Here is a 22,846-nt window from a genome sequence, read left to right as displayed (position 1 = left end):
AATCAGCTGCAGGGGCGTCCAGGACGGCAAGTCGGTGCGGCCGGGTAACATAATGGGCGGCCACTTCCGCCGTAGCGACGAGAGCTCGCAGATTACGCGGGTCGTGCGGTTAATTAATTTTTAAGTCGCCGCTACTGAACGTGCGCTTCCAGGCTAGCATAGGCAATACATCCCCGCGAAAGCTGCAATATACACAGAACCTCTGCCACTGAGGCCGCCTCGCTGTACCGGCATTAATTTCAACATCATGTGAAATTAGCAATGTATATTAAACTTTATATTAAACATCTTAAGTATCTTCTAACAATATAGCAAATAAAAGCAAACTGATATTACAAACCAAAGAAAATAAAATATTCAGCGTATTGAAGATGACTAAAATTTTCCTGGACGGAAAACAGAATCAATGCCTCAATACAGTACGAACTTCACATCAAGGAGACAATATTTTGTATACTTTGTATACGATTCTTTAGAGCTTAGACACATTGCGGCTCTTGGTCAAGAAACCTTCGAAAGGTTAATAATTGCTTTAAACAATATGGCTTAGTTAAAGAGACACGTAGCGAACACCAATTAGGTGAAGTGGGCTAGCGAAGTAATTTATAGAAAATAGTGAGAAAGTATCTTAAAATATGCAAGTTAAAACAAAGCAGCATATGCATTTTACGCAGCCATTCAAATACGTATATTAATATAAGGACGTAAATCAAATAACCTTTCGGTGCATCAAAATTTTACTGATTGGGCTGAAAAACCCATTATTTCATGAAAAAATCATCTTCAGTGATGAAGCTCAGTTTTGGCTTTGTAAATAAGCACAATTGTATTTTGAGTAATGAAAACTCGCATGCAATTCTTGAAACATCGTTACATCCATAAAAATTAACAGTGTGGTTTATGGTCTGGAGGTGTAGACCGTATTTTTTTAAACAAAAATGGCAAACCTTAAGGCCTTATCACTCACTGCTAACCAATTTTTACTAGGATAGTCTTGTAGGCAAGCTATTTTTATAATGATAAATATGTGTGAAAACTTACCAAATCAATATGTTTCTCGAGTATAACGTGAATATTTTCAGACTAAAATGATAAATATTGTTTAGAAAATATACACAAATAGTTTATTCAGAAATTATGACATTTACTAGAACTTGCGAGTTAACTCGTCCGTGGCCTGACGTGAAATATATGCTTTGGCGAGTTAATTTGTCCGTGGCACTGATCAGGTTTTAATGGAAAACGCTACAGAAAAATGATTATTGTTTTTTCTGACATGAATTAGATAATTTTGATCTGATGATATTATATACTTAGTTCCAATAAGATGAGGCATCATGTCATACAGCTCATGACACAATCAACTTATTGAGATAATAAATCAGTATGTATATATCTTTAATTTGATAACCCAATATATCATATTGTAAAATTTTTAATAAAATTTACCCGCTTAATATACAATAATATGCTAAGATATTCTATTAAAAAGTCAAAATATGTTATAATATGTGAGGGAAGATTTTGATTGTTAATCTACCCACAGTTTGGCTTAATAAACGTAACAAATTACTGCTAATATTTATTTATTTTACAATCAATATTAGTTTTTATATAACCGTAAATAGTTTTTTTCGGCGTCTTTAATGACACCATGTCACCTTTCCGAATGAGAAAGAGTGCTTCGTTGGTTCACAAATGAATGAAGATTACACACAATTTCAACATTAGGGACATCACTTTATGAGACTAATGTAATTACATCAATCTTCGGCATTTCCCAGGGCATTCTTAATTGCGTATTGTATTTGTTTGCTTTTGAACGGAAGTGCGTGACTAGCTTTTCCACAAAACAAACCTAAAAAGCTCAAAGCTCTTGCGGGCACTTTGAATCAGAGAGAACTTTCACGAAAAATAACGCAGCGATAAAATAACACAATGCAGCCAAGTGTAAGTAAATTCCCCTGATACGGCTTTATAGTTATTTTAATCTTCGAGATTTTTATCGATTTACGTGTTAAGATAAATTGGTACAGGCCACAAAATTTCCTTCCTGTTGAATTTAATTTAAATTTTATGCATTATTTGCTTAATGATTTGAAATTTATGAAGCTATTCGCAGGACTTGTTGCATATTTTAAATAATAAAGTGTACTAAAAAATTTACATTTTAGAATAACAATGAGTATATATTTTCCCAGCGATTTTATTTAAGATATAAGTCACTATACAATAAAATACATAATATTTTAGTCAACACAGCTTTTTATAGATGAGTCATTATATTGGAAAAATTTTACCTTGAATATGCGCAGATGCCATTTCTACTTCTTCGAAAAAATTGGGCATTATTTTTATAGTTGTTATCGTAGATTGTACTTAGATTATTATTATTGCGTCGCTTTCTATCGTTTCGCACTCCTCCGAATGTGAATGGATTTTATATGAAAACTATATAAACTCACGCTAATGTATTCTGTATAGAATGTAACATATTATCATAGTGATTAGACGAAACCGGCCATAATCACTATTACATATTATGTTAGGTAAGTCAGTACCATACATTTTGGCGATGGTGCTTATGGTGTCAATGTTTTTAATTACTTAATAATATATTGATGAGTTGTTTCAAATCATATATGTTTAGTATTTATACTGTGGTTATTGATTTCTACGTAAAAATACAGTTCGTCATTATTGTAGTGAGATTGTTGCGTTTGCTAGTAAAAAGAATACGTAAACAGCGAACCATAATTTTCTAACAAATAAAAGATCGTTAAATTACAGAAAAGAAGTGTTTTTGTTTTTTATTGCGCCCGAATGCTATTGGGGCATAATTATTAGCTGAAATAAAATCATATAACGTAATATCAAGTTTTAACACTTGATCAGGGGTCGTATTTTGAATGTGGGGTGCGATGCGGGAATATAACACGCACTGTGTGTAATAATTCCACCCCTGCAATGAAACCAGTTCAATGTTAAGCCTTCATATAAATTCAAGCCATTAATTTTGTTTTTGTATACGGAACCTACTTTAATGATTCGCCGTGGAAATATTTTCCCCAGGGGACGTGGTAAAATTCACAGTTTAAATATTTGAGCTCTTTTTAAAATGTTATCATTTAATATTGTTTATTAGATTCACGTCCCAAATGGACATTTAGTTAGTATGAAAAAGATTTTAATCGTTGAGTGAATTCCAAAGGAAATATGAAAACTAATCTCTGATTTTTTTAACAGCGATGTAAGTAGATTTCGCTTTCATTTGTACGCATTAGAGTACTTATGAATATACATTATACATACTATTTTGCATTTGGGAATAACGTTAATATTTTAACGAGTATTTTTTATTTATACCATAAACAATAAAAGTATAATGGCAACACTATTCTCACAAAACAGCATTTAATTATAAATCTACGGCGTCTGCTGAATATAATTGTGGTCTAGTGGATATGGCACTAGCTTCCAGATCTAGATCTAGACACTCCGGGTTCGATTCACGGTGAGGTGACAACATATTTATGTGATTGTTTTACTTCTACAACTGCAATACTATTTCATATCGCTACTGTCATTGGGCCGCATGGCCTGTTATAGTGGTAAAAATCAATACTATAATTATTATTCTTTTCTTTAAAAACTATAAAAAAACTTTCAATCAACTTCTAGTATATACTACTATTTTACAAACAGACGGATATTTCATAGTTTATGAATACAATTATGATGGAGAGGTATGTTGAAAAACATAATAAAGAAAAATAGTGATAGCTAATAACGTTGAATATAGTTTAATTAATAACGAAAAGAAATTTATTGTTTATATCCATATTTAGTTTATAAATTATTTTATATTATATTTTAACCATGTCCCTAAATCAATCATACTGCTGTACGAATCTATATTCCGCAGAGACGGTATCGGAATCTTTCAATTCGGATATTGTTTTGCGTCTGTTTTGTATTCAACTGTTGCGTCATCGTCTTCAATAAGACAGCGAATACTTGCCTACCTACAATAAACCGACACTACTTTGAATACACGTGGGGTTCCAAGTAAATGTGGTGACATTGAACGACATTTAGGTATGAGAGCAAATAAAGAAGACTTGAAATGAAATACTACAGGTTTGCATTCAGCGGTTAATTCAATGGAATAATAAGGACGAGTATTATATTATAAGGCATCTATTTTCAAATATCCATCTGTCAAGATAATATAGCCAAAATCTAATAAAATCACGTACATATTATTTTATAATTAATTTCACATACTATAATATACCTAATGATCGTCAACCTCCAAAAACTACATGTTTTAAGCTTAACGATTCACAGGAAGCGACAAATTAAAAATTGAATATATAAATTATTACTAAGAAGTCCTAAGTTGTATTGATCGCAATGAAGAATTTTGTGGTTGCAGAGTAAACATAGGTACTTAAGTCGCGTTATTACGAAATTAATATTTTAATGCCAATATTTGTAAAGAATTTGTACTCTTTTTTATGTACCATAGATTTTATCACAATATGGGTGTCGCTACATTTCAAAATCAGCCAAGTTCACTTTTAGGTATTTTTGACTTTTTTGTGAATTGCTGAATAACTACTGCTTTCTAACATTTCTGCATTATCAAAATGTGGAATTTATTAATTTTAAATATTCTATACTCGAAATAATATAAGCTTTTACCCGTGTGACTGTGTATTTGAGAAAACAAAAAGCGGTTTTTCTCCTATTCATCTATTATGGACTTAGCTGATTTTGAAATCTAGCTACGAACTACTACTTGAACTCTAAGTAAAATTACTTATTCAAAAAATTAATATAACACAATATCAAAAACTTAATTACATATACTTACATAAATAATGTAAAATAAAAAAAAATATATGTCAATTAACTTCTAAGCAAGAGTATTTTGAAAATTTTATTTCAATACCGATTATCTTAGTTGTAACCAAACTGATTTATTTAAGTATTTTTACCACGAAACCACAGAATTATTGGCTAATAAAATGGGACTTTGGGGCTTTTATTTTAATAAGACAATAAAATACGATAGAAAAACCATCGTTAAAACCAATAATTTACACTTGAAATATAAAGACGTTGTTTATTTGACTAACTTGTAGACGTATTGGTTTTTAGAAATGGCCAACCAATTAAATGTTAGGATTAAAATACTGATAATACGAGTACAGAGGAGGTTACATGATATGTGAATCATTTTACAAGTCATAAATAATAGAGAAGTAGTGATAATATGACAACTGCGTAGTGTGAGTACTTATGCATTTTCTACTTAATATTATATTATCCACAGCACTGGAAATTGTAATTTAGCTACGTCAAATAATTTGTATACATTATTGTGATATTTTATTTTGCTGCAAATTTATTTTAACTTACTTGTACAATATATTGGGTAGGTAGTAAAAAATATTCTTCTTTTTGCACACAACGATAATAGTATAAACCGTTAGTACTTAATCAAAATAATAACGTTGGTTATTCTTCTGAAATCTCAGCATTTGCAGTTAAGTAAACTTGAGTTACTCTTTTCCCATTGCAAAGGTAGAACAATCCAATTATCGTGAAGCCTTTGTGTAATGCAATGATAACGTTTTCTCTACATTTTATTCATAAAAATAATAAGGCAGAAAGAAAGCAAAAAGCGTTCTTCGCGTATAATAAGACAAAGAAGATAAGTGAGCATATAATTTTAAAGGCGACGCTAAGTGGCCTCTTGTACGAACGAACCAATTTATTTTTGCAACAGTTTCGGTATAATATTCAAAATTACACATCTATGGGAGCAATTTCTCAGATTTAAGCAGTAATAAAGAAGAATTTAATTTGCACGTAAGCCGCCGGGAATTTTTGGACGATTAAAATTATTAATGCGCCCGAGCGCACCTAACTATTTTTAAAGCCGGCAAATTGAAATAGAATTCTCGTAGAAGCCCATTACCGTCCGACGGCTTTTTTCGCCGCGAGACTTAATCCGGCCATTATTAGCCAGCCAGTGAGAAAAATTCACAAAACATGGTCAGCAATCGGGTGAAAAACCAAAAGCCACTTGGAAAAACCGCAACAATAATTATTGAAGCTTATGTCATTGAGCAAAGGACGTATTTTCAACCGATAAAAAATAAGACAAGCCTTGTTATAATTAACAATAATATTTTATGACATACCTACCTACATTATTTTACCATCATTTAAAAATTTTAGCAGTACGATATAACACGATTCTTTTCGACAATTTATATAATATAATATAATATACAATTATGCCTTTGATAGACGAATGGTCAAGTTTATACTTATATATGAAATTGTGTATTTTGTATTTGAATAATAATTATTAGTCTGGCAAATTCACATGTTATTCTTCAAAGTATATTTGGACTGGGCAAATTTAAAGGTTGAATAAATGCCTAATTTTATTTTCAGTAAAAAAATGTTGAAAAACCTCTTAACGAGATAGTAACATCAAGTGTGGCACATCACCTCAGCAACGGTCAGCACATTCTGCAAGTGTGACATACTTCGATGAGGGTCTAACAACACAGCTTGGTTAGCAAAACATCGCGAAGTTGCAACGGTGCATCGGGCAGCATATTGCCAATAGCTACACCAATAATGGCTTGCTTAATTTAGCGAATATTTATTTATATAGTTAGTCATAATAATTGATGGAATATCATATTCAGTCTCAGTATCTCAGTAGCAGTACACTCTATCGTCGTGTCTCCGACTAAGCATATCTCACTACGTGTATCATGCACTGTTACTTTGCTCTTCTTATTGGACTTATCAATCTGTCAATAAAGTCTTCTGCTCATCTACTCTCACAGCAAGTCTTTTTATCATCCAACTCTTTACCCCAAACATATTATATCAATATAAATTACCTAATGTCTGTTCTTATTATCAAAATAGTTAACTGTGCTAATAATAATATACATACGAGGTAACTGAATTTATATATAATTCTAGTAACGGTATATTTTTTAATATATAGACAATAGGCGACTCCGTCAATGTAAGCGGTGTCTATATTTTTTTTAAAGTAGAGTATTTATTAAATTCACTTACCGGTCCAAACTGTTCAAAGTAGTTTTTGACGTCTTCGAGTGTCGTAGGCGCCGACAGTCCACCTACAAAGATTTTCTTTGTCCTGGTAACCATCTGAAATAGGATACAAAAATAGTAATTAGTGCACTGTCAACTCATCCTTAAATATTTCACAATGTAAATTTTATAAATAAATAGTATATAGGTAATTAAAAAAAGAATATGGAGTAAAATTATTTAAAAAAATAAAGATTCTGGGTTACGACGAATCTTTTGTACTTAAATATATATACAATTGCAATCGAATAATACCTAACAATATATTAATATGTTATATTCTGTTCATTATGTTCATAAAGATACATTATTAAGATACATTATTACATGTTAACGAATTATAAACCAATTATAAATACGCAATCGTCATAAATGCAGAAATTTATTTATTAATTTTATTTGTGTTAATTAAATGATATGTTGCGGGTTAATATTTTATGAAATTATCCAAAGTAAATATTTTGAAAGGTTTCATAAAAAAATTGGTCTATATTATTTTTTTATATTATGTTTCTTGAATATTGTTAAATAAAATATCCTTAAGTTCCAGTTTTTTTAAGTTTTTTGATGATTTTAGCGACCCAGGTTCTACCATTCACATTATGGTAAATATACAAATGACACATAACTACTACAGTTTACTTTTGCTTATATACTTAATAAACATATTAACCAATATTTTAAATGCCCATGAGCCTATTTTTTTTTTATTCAAATGTGATGTAAAATAAGTTATCTAGTCTTTTTACGAAAAAAGAATGCATTAAATTTGTAGTTATTTTTGATAGGAATTTCTAAGAATTTTGAGTATCAATATCGCAACATTAAATAGTGCTAACGGTTTAGTAAAACCAATTGAAGATCTTGGCATAAAAACATAAATTTAATGTCCACTTTTTCCATTTTCATTTTATTGCATTTCTGTAGTATTCCCTGTGTATGGTTACATACAACTGTGCAAAGATATATTAAAAAAAAAACATAAGTCCCTCGAATCAGCTCTTAAAATATGCCACATTGCTTTTTTGCATTCTTTTTACAACCAAGATATAATTTTTTTAACCTTCTCCTGAAAAAATGACTTTTGTGACATTTGTTGTTTTTATGCCAAGATTTTCAATTAAAGTAGTCTAAAAAAATCGAAAATTTGTTAATGAATGCATTAAAATAGTACTTAAATCAATTATAATTCAAGCTTACATTCCATCAAGTACCGTCGGTCATTTATAATAACCCTCGTGTTAATTAAAAATATATTTTTTAATAAATTATCTGAAAAACATTAATATTTACAAAGGAAATCTTATTGAGAAAGCATGCAGATAACGATTAAAAGGAGTTTGTTAATAGACTGTGCTAAAATCGTTGAGCTCAGAGCTAAAGAGTGGAATCTCTGAAATTGCAATAAAACTAACAAGGCTGAGAGAAACCAAGAAAACTGCCACGGAAGAAAATAAAAGCGGACACGCGGCACCCAAAGAACCAGAGACAGAGGATGAGGGTGGCAGAGCAAAGGGGATGTAAGAATAATTACCGTTCATTCATTATGCAGTCCTTATATAGCCGAGGGGGCGGCGAGGTTTGTGAAGGGAGAAAACAGTGGCAATACTATACTTCTACGCAAGATTTTGTTAAAGAAAAACTCTAAAAAAAAGTACTTGTTTTCTTTTGAAAATAAGTAATAAAAATAGAAATGATTAATCAGCTACTTACTACGTGAAAGAAATCAGATTGATTTAAAGAAAATTTTCGAATATAATATATTATGTATTTTTATGATAAGAGAATAGGTTTTTTTTCACAGTGAATTAATTTGAAGATTATTGTCACAAAATATTTTAGCATTTATGAAATCAAACCATTGATTTCTCAGAAAAAAATGTATTTTTTTCACTTTTTTCACATCCTTCATAATATTATATATACATATATGTCTAATAACTTCGAATTATATATTTCCCATAATAAAATATTTAATATTAACAATGGATAATCGGCCATATTTTAATGTATGGAGGAATTTCATTGAAAATAAACGAGCTAACAGCAAACCAAAAAGTAAGCTCAAAACTATTTTTTTTATTAGCGCTGCTTGCAGCGAGATAACATGGTATAAAAATTAGATCGAATATCTCCTCGTATAATAGTTTCAATACATTCTTATATTTCGATCAAGCTATTTCAAATGAGTACAGTTTTACTTAGAGCAAGATATACTTAGAAAATACTAAAATATGGAGTTAGAAACCGCACACTCTGGGATTCACATTCACGTGCTATGGCCGCTAAGCTATATGTATCCTATATATTTGTGTCCAAATTAACTAGCGGTTTTTAATATTCTCAATGAAGTATTAATAATTAACCTAAATTAATAACTTGTGTCAGGATTTTGTTATAACTTACTTGCACTTGCTAATAATTTAATAAACTATTCATCGCGTAGTTTACTTAAATTCTGATTGAATTATTAACATAGTTAAGGTTTCGATGTAACATAAATAAATTAGTGAAGGTACATATGTGTTTTTAGTAGTTTAATTTATACACTAATATTACATGTAAGCTTCGCACGCCTCTGGGAAAAACTTTCTTTTTCCCGTATTCAGCGGGGCTAGGTTTTATATCACCTCCGTACAAGTTGTCTGGGAGTCAAACAATTAACCACGGCGGCCGACGGTGGCCAGGTTGGGGAAATTGCTGGCGTTTAAGAAGTTCGGATTAAAATTAAGACGTCTCGACGGACGGCCATGTGAGCCGCGGACTTTCTTGATGGGGAAAACCGTCGGTTTTCAGCGAAAGCTCTTTTTTCCCCGCCCGCTGTGGGAAATTTACTGCGATTGACGTTCATAACACTACAGAGATATTTATGTTATGCGGAGGGGAGCTCAGTACAATCGCTTTGAAAGTTTTCGTAAATAATATCTGTCGTGGGTGCAGTGAGATTTAAAAAAAATCTTTATGCTGTCAAAGTTAGCTATGGAAATGTTTTAACTTAGAGCTTTTAGCTATTCAAATATTATCATTGAAGGAATTCACATTATTTTATTGTATTTTTTACTTACAAATATAAAAACTGTCTTAGTTTTGTTTCAAAGAAAAATACTATTAAGAAGTTCAACGTATTTCAAGATTTCATTATGATCACTTTGAATATTAATATATTCTACATACGTGATGATGAGTTTAGGTGGACGTTGTTTTATAAATTCTTAAAATGTCATTTGGCGTACTTCATAATTTACTCTTTTACTAATATTGCTTTTATTTATTTGTCTTTTTAAATTTTATTGTAATACTCTATCATTCTCAATATAATGGTGTGAATGTCTTTTTTTTAATTTAAATTAATGTTTCGTTATTTGTAAAGTTAATTATATTAAGTATGTAAATAAATAAATTTTAATTTCAATTTTCCCATGTCCAAATTTAATAAAACATAACACAAATAGAACGCAAATTCTATGTATTGTTTAATTAATTTGGCAAGATCAAACAAATTTATATATCTTATATACACCTGCAGTATATACTGATATTTTATACCAATATTAAACACGAATAATAAATTATTTGCTACTTTCAAACATTTAATCAAATAAGATAATAGTTTTTTTCTAAATAATTGAGTTTTATCGTTTTAAGTTTTCAGAAAATAAATTGACATGGCACAGATGTCAGCGGCATGGAAACAGTTTTAAAGAAAAGCTCGCGCTGCGAATGACAGAAAGCTTTCATGATTGATAATGACCATTTGAAAACAAAATGAGGGTTCATTTGTGAGAGGCCTAATCTCTTTTTTTGCCCGAAAAAAATATTTTATATTAAAACGCCGAGTCCGCAAAACCTCTGAAATAATATTACGCAGCCGTGGCGGAAAAATTGGAGTCTTTTATACGACACGCGGCCGGCTAAGTACATGCCATAGCGATTCCCATTATTCTAATGTATTTTTTCTTCTCCCACGATTCAGAGACCGTCATATTGCACCATTATCAATTAAGATAAAAAGTGCGATCGAAAAGAAGTGACTGTAGCGGACTTAGTGATTGCTTTGGTGCGAAATTTGACCCTCTCAAAATATACAAACATTCTTTGAGGGGGCATTATTGACTGCAAGATGCCAGAAGATAATTTATTGCTTCTTTGATGTTTGTTAACTTGGAAGTATCATTGTTACGGCGTGTTTGAGTTGAAGTCAGAACGATTTAAATGGCTTTGAAAACAATGTTTGTTTAAATAATACGTAGGTTTGTAATACTTTCTATGAAGTAAAACTTTCTAACATTATGGGACATTGTTTATTAAATTGGATACATTACAATATATTAGGTAAGTTGAGTGGTATTTATTCGTTTAATTTTAATGATGAAGGGTTTTCATAACTTTATGACAAAAGGAAAATATATAAAAATATACGCCTTGTTAGTATATTCTTTACAGCGTCGAAGATTTGGCGTATAAATATTGCTTATTTCAGTCCTCGTATCGTCACTTTACTCTTAAGGGGGGACATGCTCGTCGAAGGTCAAAATTGAGTTTTTATTGTATTTTCAAACCATGATCCTGGACACTCCTTAAACGTTGTAGATAATCTATTTTTATAATTTTGAAGCCTTATTATCCTTTATAGTTATTTTAAACATTTGATGACTGCATGAAGTATTTTTGTTACATAAAATAGTATTCTTTTAAACCTCTCGCTCTAATGTTTTAGAATATAGTCATATTTCGGTACATAACTGTGCAGTGGTGTTAAGATTTTTTATATTTATTAATTTTTAAACGCATTTATAAAACCATTAGTATAATTTATTACGAGATAATTTTGGTAAAATATTCACGATAAAAAATTATTTTGATAATCTCTGTGATCCCAAATTTGACAAGAATTAGGCATTTTATTATTCAAAAAATCGGCAAGATTAACACATTTTAAGATGATTCTAAAGATATTTATTATAAGCTATGTTTTTGACCATTCAAGTGTGATAAAAATCTTATGAATAATGATTGCTTTATAATAATTATTGACCTAAGAATAAGGTAGTGTTTTTTTGAAATACGCCATTTCTTTTGTCATTTTCTAGTGGTTAAGCTACAACATACGGCCGTAGCCATAAAATGACAAACTATAATTAAAGTAGGGAGTAAAATTATGTTAACGCGCGTGTTTGAACATGTACCTAACCGAATTTTTTTAAATTTTTTTTTAAACGGTACATGTTCAAACACGCGCGTCAATATCATTTTACTCCCTACTTCAATTATAGTTTGTCAATTTATGGCTACGGCCGTATGTTGTAGCTTAACCACTAGGGAATGACAAAAGAAATGGCGTATTTCAAAAAAACACTACCTTATTCTTAGGTCAATAATTATTATAAAGCAATCATTATTCATAAGATGTTTATCAAACTTGAATGGTCAAAGACATAGCTTATAATAAATATCTTTAGAATTATCTTCAAATGTGTTAATCTTGCCGATTTTTTGAATAATAAAATGCCTAATTCTTGTCAAATTTGGGATCACAGAGATTATCAATATAATTTTTTATCGTGAATATTTTACAAAAATTATCTCGTAATAAATTATGCTAATGGTTTTATAAATGCGTTTAAAAATTAATAAATGTAAAAAATCTTAACACCACTGCACAGTTATGTACCGAAATATGACTATATTCTAAAACATTAGAGCGAGAGGTTTAAAAGAATACTATTTTATGTAACAAAAATACTTCATGCAGTCATCAAATGTTTAAAATAACTATAAAGGATAATAAGGCTTCAAAATTATATAAATAGATCATCTACAACGTTTAAGGAGTGTCCATGATCATGGTTTGAAAATACAATAAAAACTCAATTTTGACCTTCGACGAGCATGTCCCCCCTTAAGACCTTGTAAGTCCGATATTATGAAAAAAAAATTTCGACAAAATTTAAACAAAAAATCATTTTAAATCTATTCAAAACCTCGGTTCTCTAGACTAGTATGCTATCCATCTATTGATAAATTTATCGTGGTTTTAAAGATGGAATTAAAACCACGTATTTCACAATCAGTGTTAGCAGATTTATTAGTTAGAAAGGTGTTTAAAATATTATTTTTATTACGTTTTTTCCTTCCCCACAACATTCTTCTTAAACAGACTTACGAGGTTTTAATATTAAAGTGACGATATATTAAATATTTTATTGAATTGTATTAAGTTAACTATATGGGAATCTGGTATTTAGAGCCAATAGCCGAAGATGGAGTAACGTTACGAGAAATTTGGACAACCTAACCAAAAATAGCATCAAAATTCTTAAACTACGGTGAGCTGGTCATATCCAATCTGGGCGGATTCTGATAAAATAGCCTGGGAAGTTATTGATGCGAAATCGTCTATGTTGCGATTTTAAATACAGTAGCCCAAGAGATAGAAAGGATAATTTAAAGATGACAGAGTACGCCCCGAGCTGGTATGCAAAAAATAATGGTGATTCGTGTCAGAGTGCTATGAAACTAAGGTTAGATTACCATAGTAAAAAAAACTACGTGCGTAAGATTAATTGAAACATAAGTAAATGATAACTCAATTTTTTCTCCACCATCTGCCATCCCCTTATACAGGCGTATACATCTTTGATGGGATTCACTAGAGTCTGCGTGATTCTTATTCTAATATAATATATTACGGTCAATCCTCGATGAGAAAAAACCTTCTCGATCGTAGTAAAATGCCTCAAAGTTTTTGAAAGCTGAGAATTTTTTTTTCGTAAATACCAAGTTGCAATTTATCGACCAGTCCAAATGAGTATCAGACTGACTTAAACAACTTGTCAAATCAAAGCATGTCAGATAATTTATTAGACTAAGCTGACAGAGCTTGAAGGCAAAACCACCATGTCCGCTTAAGAACTTAAAAATCCTGGATTCAATCCGATTATCACCATATACCACTTTATATATGGAAAAAAATAAATGCGTTTATCTGCCCTTGGAAGAGAAGGTCCATCGTCCTTGCCGTGCATGTAATGCGGCGTCATACGCCAGAGCGCGTACAGTAACTCTTCGAGCACACAGCCCCGTAGATACATGTTCCGGAGGTGAAGATATTAAGATACTGTCAACCTTAGCTTCCAGACCCCGAGCAAGGCAGTCGTGCGATCACGACTTGAATGTGCAAGTCTAACGGAAGCACTATATCAAAGCGGAGCAGCGCGTTGGTGTAAATGGTGGTTACATGTAAGTTGTACGTATGCAGTTCATCGTGGGACACTTATTCGTGCGCCGCAGTACGTGAAACATGAGTTCGTATAACATTTTATCAAATGACGAGTTCTTCGTTGAACATTTCACCGTGGAATACATTTGTACGTATCTTACAAAATGCTGCAATAGTTTGCAAATAGTACTGTTCCAATTAGATTAACCCTAACCTAACCTAGTAAAGACATCTCATAAAATTTGCCACATGTTGTAGCATACGTACAAATATACTCCAAGGTGAAATGTTCAATGAAGAACTCGTCATTTGATGAAATGTTACATGAAGTCATGTTTTACGTACTGCGGCGCACGAATAAGTGTCCTGCGGTGAACTGTATACGTACAAATTTCTGGATACGGTAAATGGTAACTATATTTATTTAGTAAGTTTTAATTAATTTTGGAAATCATTTGCAGAAAAGTAATTGCGTCGACGGTACGTATTAGCGATGGCATGTATTAACATATTTTGTGAATATACAGAATATTTTTTATAATGTTTCCTTAGCGCAAAAAAAAACAATGCGGGAAATATTACCGTTAGCAGGAATTCAAGGAATATATTTTATCAGCAGAAAATAATGCCTACGGTGCTCAAATTAAGTCGAACACAGTAAACAACACTTGATTTAGGGAAACAAAAAGATAAATATCATACGCCTAAGCCCCAGTTCGCGAATTCTTTCCGGCATTACCCGAGAAAAGAGGATTCTTTTCAAGAAAGTTCGCGGGAAAGCTAAGCCAGGGAAAATATAATACCTTAAGGAAAAACCGACAGAAGGATCGATTTCTTTAGCTGGCAGTCACTTCACCGGATTGGCTGTGAGGCCGAACCCTGCCGATTTTATTACGGCACGGTGTCATTAGTTGCGGGGCGAACCGAGCGGGAACCTTATATTTAATGTATTTTTAATGTTGATTAGCATGGAACGAAAAGTGATAGGAGAGAAGAGGTGCTATGGTGTTGTGGCATGAATGAATCTCTCGCGTCTTTCGAGCAGCAAGTGTTTTAGGCAGATGGCGGTAACTGTTTTTAAATGTGTTTTGATTCACTTACATTTGCATATTCAAAATAAGTCAGCGACTTGATAAATGATACCATAAAATTATTGAATGTCGACAAATGACATACAACTGATATACTATTACGACAAATATTTTGTATTTTCATAGTAAATTACAGAAAATAATAAACACATGACATTCTAATATTTTGATTTATAAATGAATACAAGATGGACAATAAATAAATTGTTTAGCCTAATTACATATTGTCCCCTAAATCGTATTGTTTATGATATCAATACAATCATTACTATATGTGAAAACGAATCTGTTTATTAAATATAGATAATAATAATCCAATACGTATAACCAAGTATGTATACATAAAATAGGTACTTACCCTCAGTTTATAATATTAATTGAATTAAAAGCCCGTGTATAAAATATTTAAATAAATAAAAAGAGTCAAATCTAAGATATATCACTAGAGAATTTTTCATTTCTGAGGGTATATCCAGAAAAAAAATGATAATTTAAAAGACAGCAGAAACATAATACAGCGTCGACGGGAAACAGAAAGGTGGCCAATTCGATCGTCTAACCAAGTGATAGACGCTATGAGTCTCTTAATATTCTCATGATTACGACATTGTAAGGGATGATTGCAGAGATATAACTAAGATTTTTAAAAGCAGTAGTCATTATATTTATTTTAATTGAATTTATCAAAAATATGTCTTATATTATTATGTAGGGTAAAGTTTTTATATATGTATTGTTACCATCGTAATAAGACACTGGTAAATAAGACGTGTAAACTGGTGTTTATTATAATTGTAACCGTGATAAATTTATCAAAGCAGAGTCAGTTTGATTTTTGTTTAAAACTCGCGCCACGTAACACGGCGCGCTGTGATTCAGCGTCAGCGATTAACATTAGCGCTTTCGTATCTCTATATCTAATAAAAGCGAGACTTTTTTCAACTGAACTAGCTTGCATTCGATTCAAAATGTAACTTCTTCCGGGTTCGTTTCTGTTCGATTCATTTCAAAAAATTAAAAATTATTTCCATAATCCTATATATTTATCATATAAATTTCTCGAATGTTTAAATAAACATCGAAATAAATGTATTTATAAATAAGGCCTACTATCAATTACCTACAATATCATATGAATTTTGAATCGAAACCGTGTTGAATTTTCTGCCGTTCACTGTAAAGTATTAAAAGTCCTAATGTGATCGTAACTAGTATAAGAAATAAAAATAAAAGTTTTCTTTTATTATTAATTTGAAAATGTAATTGTTCAAAGCAAAGCTTAGATAAAATCACCGATGTGAAAATATTTTCTTTCGTTTAAGCACTGGGAAATGTGCGAGGAAAACGAAAGAAAAATTGTATAACGTTTAATTGATTCGAAATAAACCTGCGTAGATTCGCTTCTTCTGCTTGCAAATCGTGAACAAAGAAAATTTTCATCGCGTATCGGCAAACACTAGCAATAAAAGAAAAACGAAAGTGAAAAAAGTGAGTCCGTAAGAGATAGGATAAAAAAGGCGGCAAAGTGGAAATTCAATAAGATTTAAGCTACTAATAGAAATTGGGAATAAACGAGCGCCAAAAACGTGCCCGCTGCTCCGACAAACGAAATTAGAATGAAATATAAATGAAACATAGAGACGCTCTCTGGTAGGTGCTAGCAAAGAGAGAGGGGTGAGAAAATGAGAGAAAACTCAGTGGTAGTATTTTCCAGAACGGCGTTTGCTATACTATATACTTCCGTATATTTGATTCATAACATGAAACACTACAGTATAATTTGCATAATATCAACAAGTGTATGATAACACAACTGACAAGACTTTCTCTTATGTAACTTACGCACTGTGGCAACGTTGCCAAATTAGCGTTTTTCTTGACAGATCTAACATTTTGAAACAGGCATCTATCTAGATATAAAAAAATTATATCAAGCATAAATATGATGTAAAATATAGCGTTTTTTTACACATGTGCAAGAATTTAAAAGATTTGCTTCAAATCAATATAATGAGTTTTGATGACCAAATTTCATACTTACGTAATTTACACTGGTTATAAATATATGAAATATATTTTATTATGGGTGAAACAATAAATTATTCGTAAAAAAATTGTAATGTTCTAAATGCGTATTGAGGAATAATAATAATTGTGTTCAATAAAATCACATATATTTTTTGGTTATATATAATATAAATCTCATGAAAAAGTATTTGATTAACTATTTTTTTTATTCAACGAATAATTCACAAGATTTAAAAATGTAAAATTCTTTGATTCATTTCAACTTACTTTGATTTAAATTACATAAGCCGATTGCCAATAGTAACTCAATTTAGAAAGCGCTTAAGAGGACGCTCTACAGAATCGGCCTTGAGAATTGAAAATATGATTTTTTTACATGTGGTCCATAATAACTGGTCTACTAGTTAATATAAAAAGGTTGCCGCCAATGTTTGTCTCAATAAACTCCCGTTTGGTGGTTTTCGTGAAGTGAAGCTATGGGGTGACCAAAAAATAGTACTTTCTAATAAATGTTACTAAATTCAATATGTTTATCAGTTCTTTGGTGTGAAGTATTGCAACTGATATGATGGATATGATAACTTTTTTGATTATGTGTTAGCCACGATATAAACTTAATAATATAATATTAATAACTTTTTAACCTGAAATTGTCCGAGAACTAAATATACGAAGGATGTTGACATACATATCTACCTACATTTTTATTTCATGTGCTATCCAAAAAACATTACTAATGAATAGTGCTTATTTGTAATGTTTAGGACCTACATATTAAAAATAATAGGTATTGTTTAATTCTAATGCATATTTTTTAAAACGTAGAATTTAGTGTCTGCCTATTATAAAAAGAAAGTGACTTTTTATTGCCTGCGCAACTTCACTTTTATACTAGTGAAACAAGTGGTAGGTAAAGCCAATGGGCGAAATAATTTATATCATGAGTGCCTAAAAATAATTATTAACATACAGTCACTAGACACATTATTTTTTTATTAATCCATCGACTGGCGGGCATATAAAAAATGACTGTCACTATAAAAAATATCTAACAGGGCTGCCGACGCAATTAATTTTATTGTACTTTTTAAATTTAATTTATAATATATTTTATTTAAGTTTTGTGCATCTAATGCCGGGTCCACACTGGCGCAAAACAATGTCGCGCGACAACCTCGATAAATTTTACGATAATTATCATAATGGTTTAAAAAAATTTACGATAATTATCATACTTATCTTAAAATTTAACGAGGTTGCCGGCGACATGTTGCCAATTTGGACCCGGCATAATATCCACTGTGGTTCACGTAGTGGCATGTACCTGTTTTTCTGGTGTCAACTAATTCAAAAAGTAAACACCCATAATAGAATTTTTCCAGTTTTGGTTGCATTATATTCCAACTCATTTCCGATTTTAACAAACCTACGAATAAAAAAAGACAGTAAGGAACACAGTGATTCATCGCAGTAAAAACTGGCAACCAAATTCGCCATTTTGGAAAGCGACGATTTTGCGTAAACAAATATCACGTGGTCTGCACGTGTGCGGTAAACTTCGTATGTGTTTGTAATTTTGTGTATTTTATGTTTGTGTATCATGCATTGTCGGCCATATTTTCCGGCCTTTCTGATTGCCGTGATTTTTTATTCGTAGAAACAAACAGCATTTTCTATTAGTTATAAAAAATCAACTTTGAACTTTAAGCCGTGCTCACTCGTGAATGTAATTCTTCATTTAAGTAAGTATATATAAATTTTGATGTTATCTTGCAGAGAAAACAGTTATCTGACCTTTTCACTATATTATATACATGTAAATATAATGTTTTCAAATAATTGATATGGATTATATAATATATTCCATCGTATTATTTTCTCGAAATCATAAAGATACTATAATAGTAATTGAGTATCAACCTATGTTCAATTTGAATTGGGTTATAATAATAATATACCCGTAGATATATCAATAGTATGTTTGCCACGATATCCACCCAAGTTATCAGTATGTAATTGCACAGGTTTGATTAAAAACTATGATGAAATTAACATTTTACAAATATTATATTATTTTGACAGCCCTGTTTTCTGATCAGCGGACACGTGCATGTGTTTATCAAATAATAATGTAAGATTGTCCACAATAATAATAATATAGAAGGTCGACAATAGTAATAATAATGTTTTTTTTTTTAAATAAAATCTCCGATGATTAGTGATTTTTGCCAAAAGATCGATTTAAATTAACGTGCGTACGACGCCGAGGTCCATTTCATACTAAATTATATTTGAATACCGAGCTCTTCAGCCGCCCGTTAAGCGGGAGTATTGTTAGAGTCATTAGTTAAAATGTGTTGTAATTAGATAGGATGCCTATAGCATTGTGGTCGATGTGCGTGGGCGCAAACCCCGAGAATATTGGTGTCGTATGTTTTTTAGAAATATTTTTTTTATCGGTTTTATATTTTCTCAGAAATGTTTTTTTAAAATATGTATGTCCAAAAAATATTTTAATTCTTGACAAAACAAAAATTTACATAATTTTATAGAGAATTCTGCCATAAATATTTGAATTGATGTTACATTACCAGTGATAAAAAAATACATGCTTTAGTTAAAAAGGGAAAGGTTGGGGGTGGGGGAAAGCAAAGGGGGTATTATGGTGTAACCACCGAGCCCTTGTTCTTGAACGAACGATAATGGACAATTAAAACATACCCATCAATAGTGCTCTCGTAAACAGCGACAACCAGAACACAGACACCGATTGAAAAGGAATAACAATTACGTTTTTAAAACGATACACGAGAGAAATACAATTATACACAATGCACAAAATACCAAATGATTTACATATTATTACACAATTATTTTTTATCGTTTGGTATAAGATTTTTTATAAAGAATTTTAAGTAGTCTTTGTATCATTTTATATTTTATGAAATTTATTGTTAGTTATATCTTTTCACTGCTTTTGGATAATACTCTGTATATAAAGATCTTATTTATTTATGTATAACTGAATATTAACCATATTTAAGAATGTTAGATTGTTTTGAAACACATCGAATAATAAAGTGGTTATGATTAATTTGAAAGCTTTATAAACGGAATGAAATAGATAATATCACTCATCAGAATAGTGAAGTTTATGATTTTGATTGTCAAATTTTTTTATCAACATATTTTTATAATATTGTAATAATGTTACTGTATGTGTTTTATTATAATAAGTCTAGTGTATATTTTGTACTTATACCTAAACGATGTACGAACAATGTATCTGGAATACGCATATAACTCTTTGCTATCGGAGACATTCAAAAGACAAATGACAGACTTATAATATTATAATATGCTGGTTGTTTACAGCAGTGATATCATGACTTTATAAGTTTTCTTTTTCTTTTATAGAGCTAACTTACTGTCAATTATTAATAAAAATACACTGTAATAAAATATACAATAAAACATAATACGTATTGCTAATTGTTATTAGTTCAATACTTATTATTAATTAGAACTGGGTTCTTCCGCTCTGTAAAAACACTGATACCAAGACTTAAAACGATACATCAGTGAAGCGGCAAATAATTTTCAACTACAGGTGCGACGAAATTTTGGACTCGCTGCCATTCGGAGAGAAAACGTCGAGCTGGGAACACATCAATTTGTTTCGTGATGGCGACGGGGGTATTAATTCTTAAATCGTGTAAAGATGACTAAAAACGTTACCCATTTACTTTAAAAAGAAAACATGTCAATAAATATATCTTTATTGTTACTAATAGAAAAATAAACAGAACATTAAATGGACGCATGTTGGATTTATATGACAAATTATATTTCGTTTGGCATGCGTCATGTGCACCCACGACCTGCAATCCGCGCATCGCTTAGCCACGATCTTTTTAGACCGTACCTCAACTGAGGTATAATAGCCTGTAACAACGTTAGAACAAACTTTGCATTATGCGTCACTGTTTTCATTGTGTTATTATATTCTTCATGTCATAATATTATTGTGAATGTCTTGAAATTAAAATATGTATTGTTCACTCATATAAATAAATGAATGAGTTTGATTTTAGTATATAGAAATATTCTTTCCCAGAGACCAGAATTCATGCTTAAAGCCACAAATTTAATACAGCTACTACGTATTCGTATTTTCATAATATAATATTTTTATATATTCATACTTATGCAAATGCGTTGATTTCAAAATATAACGTTAGCATGAAACGGCCGATTCTCTTTTTTTTAATACCGTACATTATCATAATTTTATAAAACGATTCTATGTGCAAACACAATGCTTCAAATTGAAATATTTTCCCTAATAAATTTTGCACAGTCATCCTTTTCCCATAAAGATTGGGATTAAACAGCATTTAGTTTTGGTGGTCGATGCAAAAAAATCACAGCGTACAAAAGAAGCGCAAAAGATATTGTAGTAAGTAACCCTTTCAAATCGTCCCTTTAATCTAGAAGCCCTCCTTCGCTGTCCGTTAACCCTCTAAAAAAACATTTTGCGAGGGTGACGCATGTGTATTGGCCTTAAATCTTGTACGACATACGCCAAATTTAGTTATCACAAAAAATATATTAAATTTGGTACATCTACGTATTAATTCACGTTTTTTTAGAATACACAATGAAGCCTCCGTCCTGACAGGGCAAATAAACTTAAATGTATCTATTAAATATAATATATACATTTATATTATATTGAAAATTTGATATTCTGGCACAAGATATTTCAGCATTTTTTTCTAATATTACGATGTTATTTAAATAATTAATACTAAATTTAAATATTTTTTTCGATCCTAAGAAGATCATAATAATATATCACATGGTGGAGGTTGTATTAACCGGTTTTATATAAAAATATATGTTATTCATTTGTTCAGCTTATTAGGTAAAATGTGTTTACAAAAACATGTGAATTTTTCAATCCCGGAATTTGAACCAGGGATCTGCAACATTATAAGCTGACGCGGTAACCGCTCGGTCATCGTGGACGTATAATAATATATATCTCTGGGTGTGTTAACCAAATTTATTATATTAGATATCATTAGATATTCAACATATTTGAGAACAATTCAGAGAACAATTGGACCGAGAGGAACTAAAACTCAAGTCTTGCACTTTCCGGGTGAGTACTTTTCCCTTTAATCTATCGATCTGTCAATGATTCATGCGAATCATTTCTTATAACTACGTATTAATTGAAGTACTTAAAATAACACCTATTAGTAAACAATCTGCCTTTGTTCGATACTTAGAGGATCATATGGGGCTCCATCAAGTGAAGGTTGTATTAAAATATATTTGTATTTAC

The 22,846-nt window shown here is 30.8% G+C and overlaps 1 protein-coding gene across 17 annotated transcripts in view; it reads right to left on the bottom strand.

The window, feature by feature from the left end:
* Rbp6 (RNA-binding protein 6) overlaps positions 1-22,846 on the bottom strand; it is a 1,006,046-nt gene that overhangs the window by 421,585 nt on the left and 561,615 nt on the right. For all 17 annotated transcript variants that reach the window (XR_015071926.1, XR_015071928.1, XR_015071929.1 and 14 more), the window contains one exon: positions 7,120-7,212. Coding sequence is in view for 11 of the 17 variants with exons in the window: in XM_085958080.1 (XP_085814206.1) it covers positions 7,120-7,212 (93 nt within the window). In the remaining 6 variants the exon portion in view is untranslated. The remainder of the gene's footprint in view (positions 1-7,119; positions 7,213-22,846) is intronic.

Source organism: Rhyacophila brunnea, unplaced genomic scaffold, assembly GCF_057557595.1.
Source record: "Rhyacophila brunnea isolate RB1 unplaced genomic scaffold, BYU_Rbru_1.0 scaffold_7, whole genome shotgun sequence".
NCBI classification, from domain to species: Eukaryota; Metazoa; Arthropoda; class Insecta; order Trichoptera; family Rhyacophilidae; genus Rhyacophila; species Rhyacophila brunnea.
Note: the sequence above shows the minus strand (reverse complement) of the source record. Positions and strands in the feature narration are given on the sequence as shown.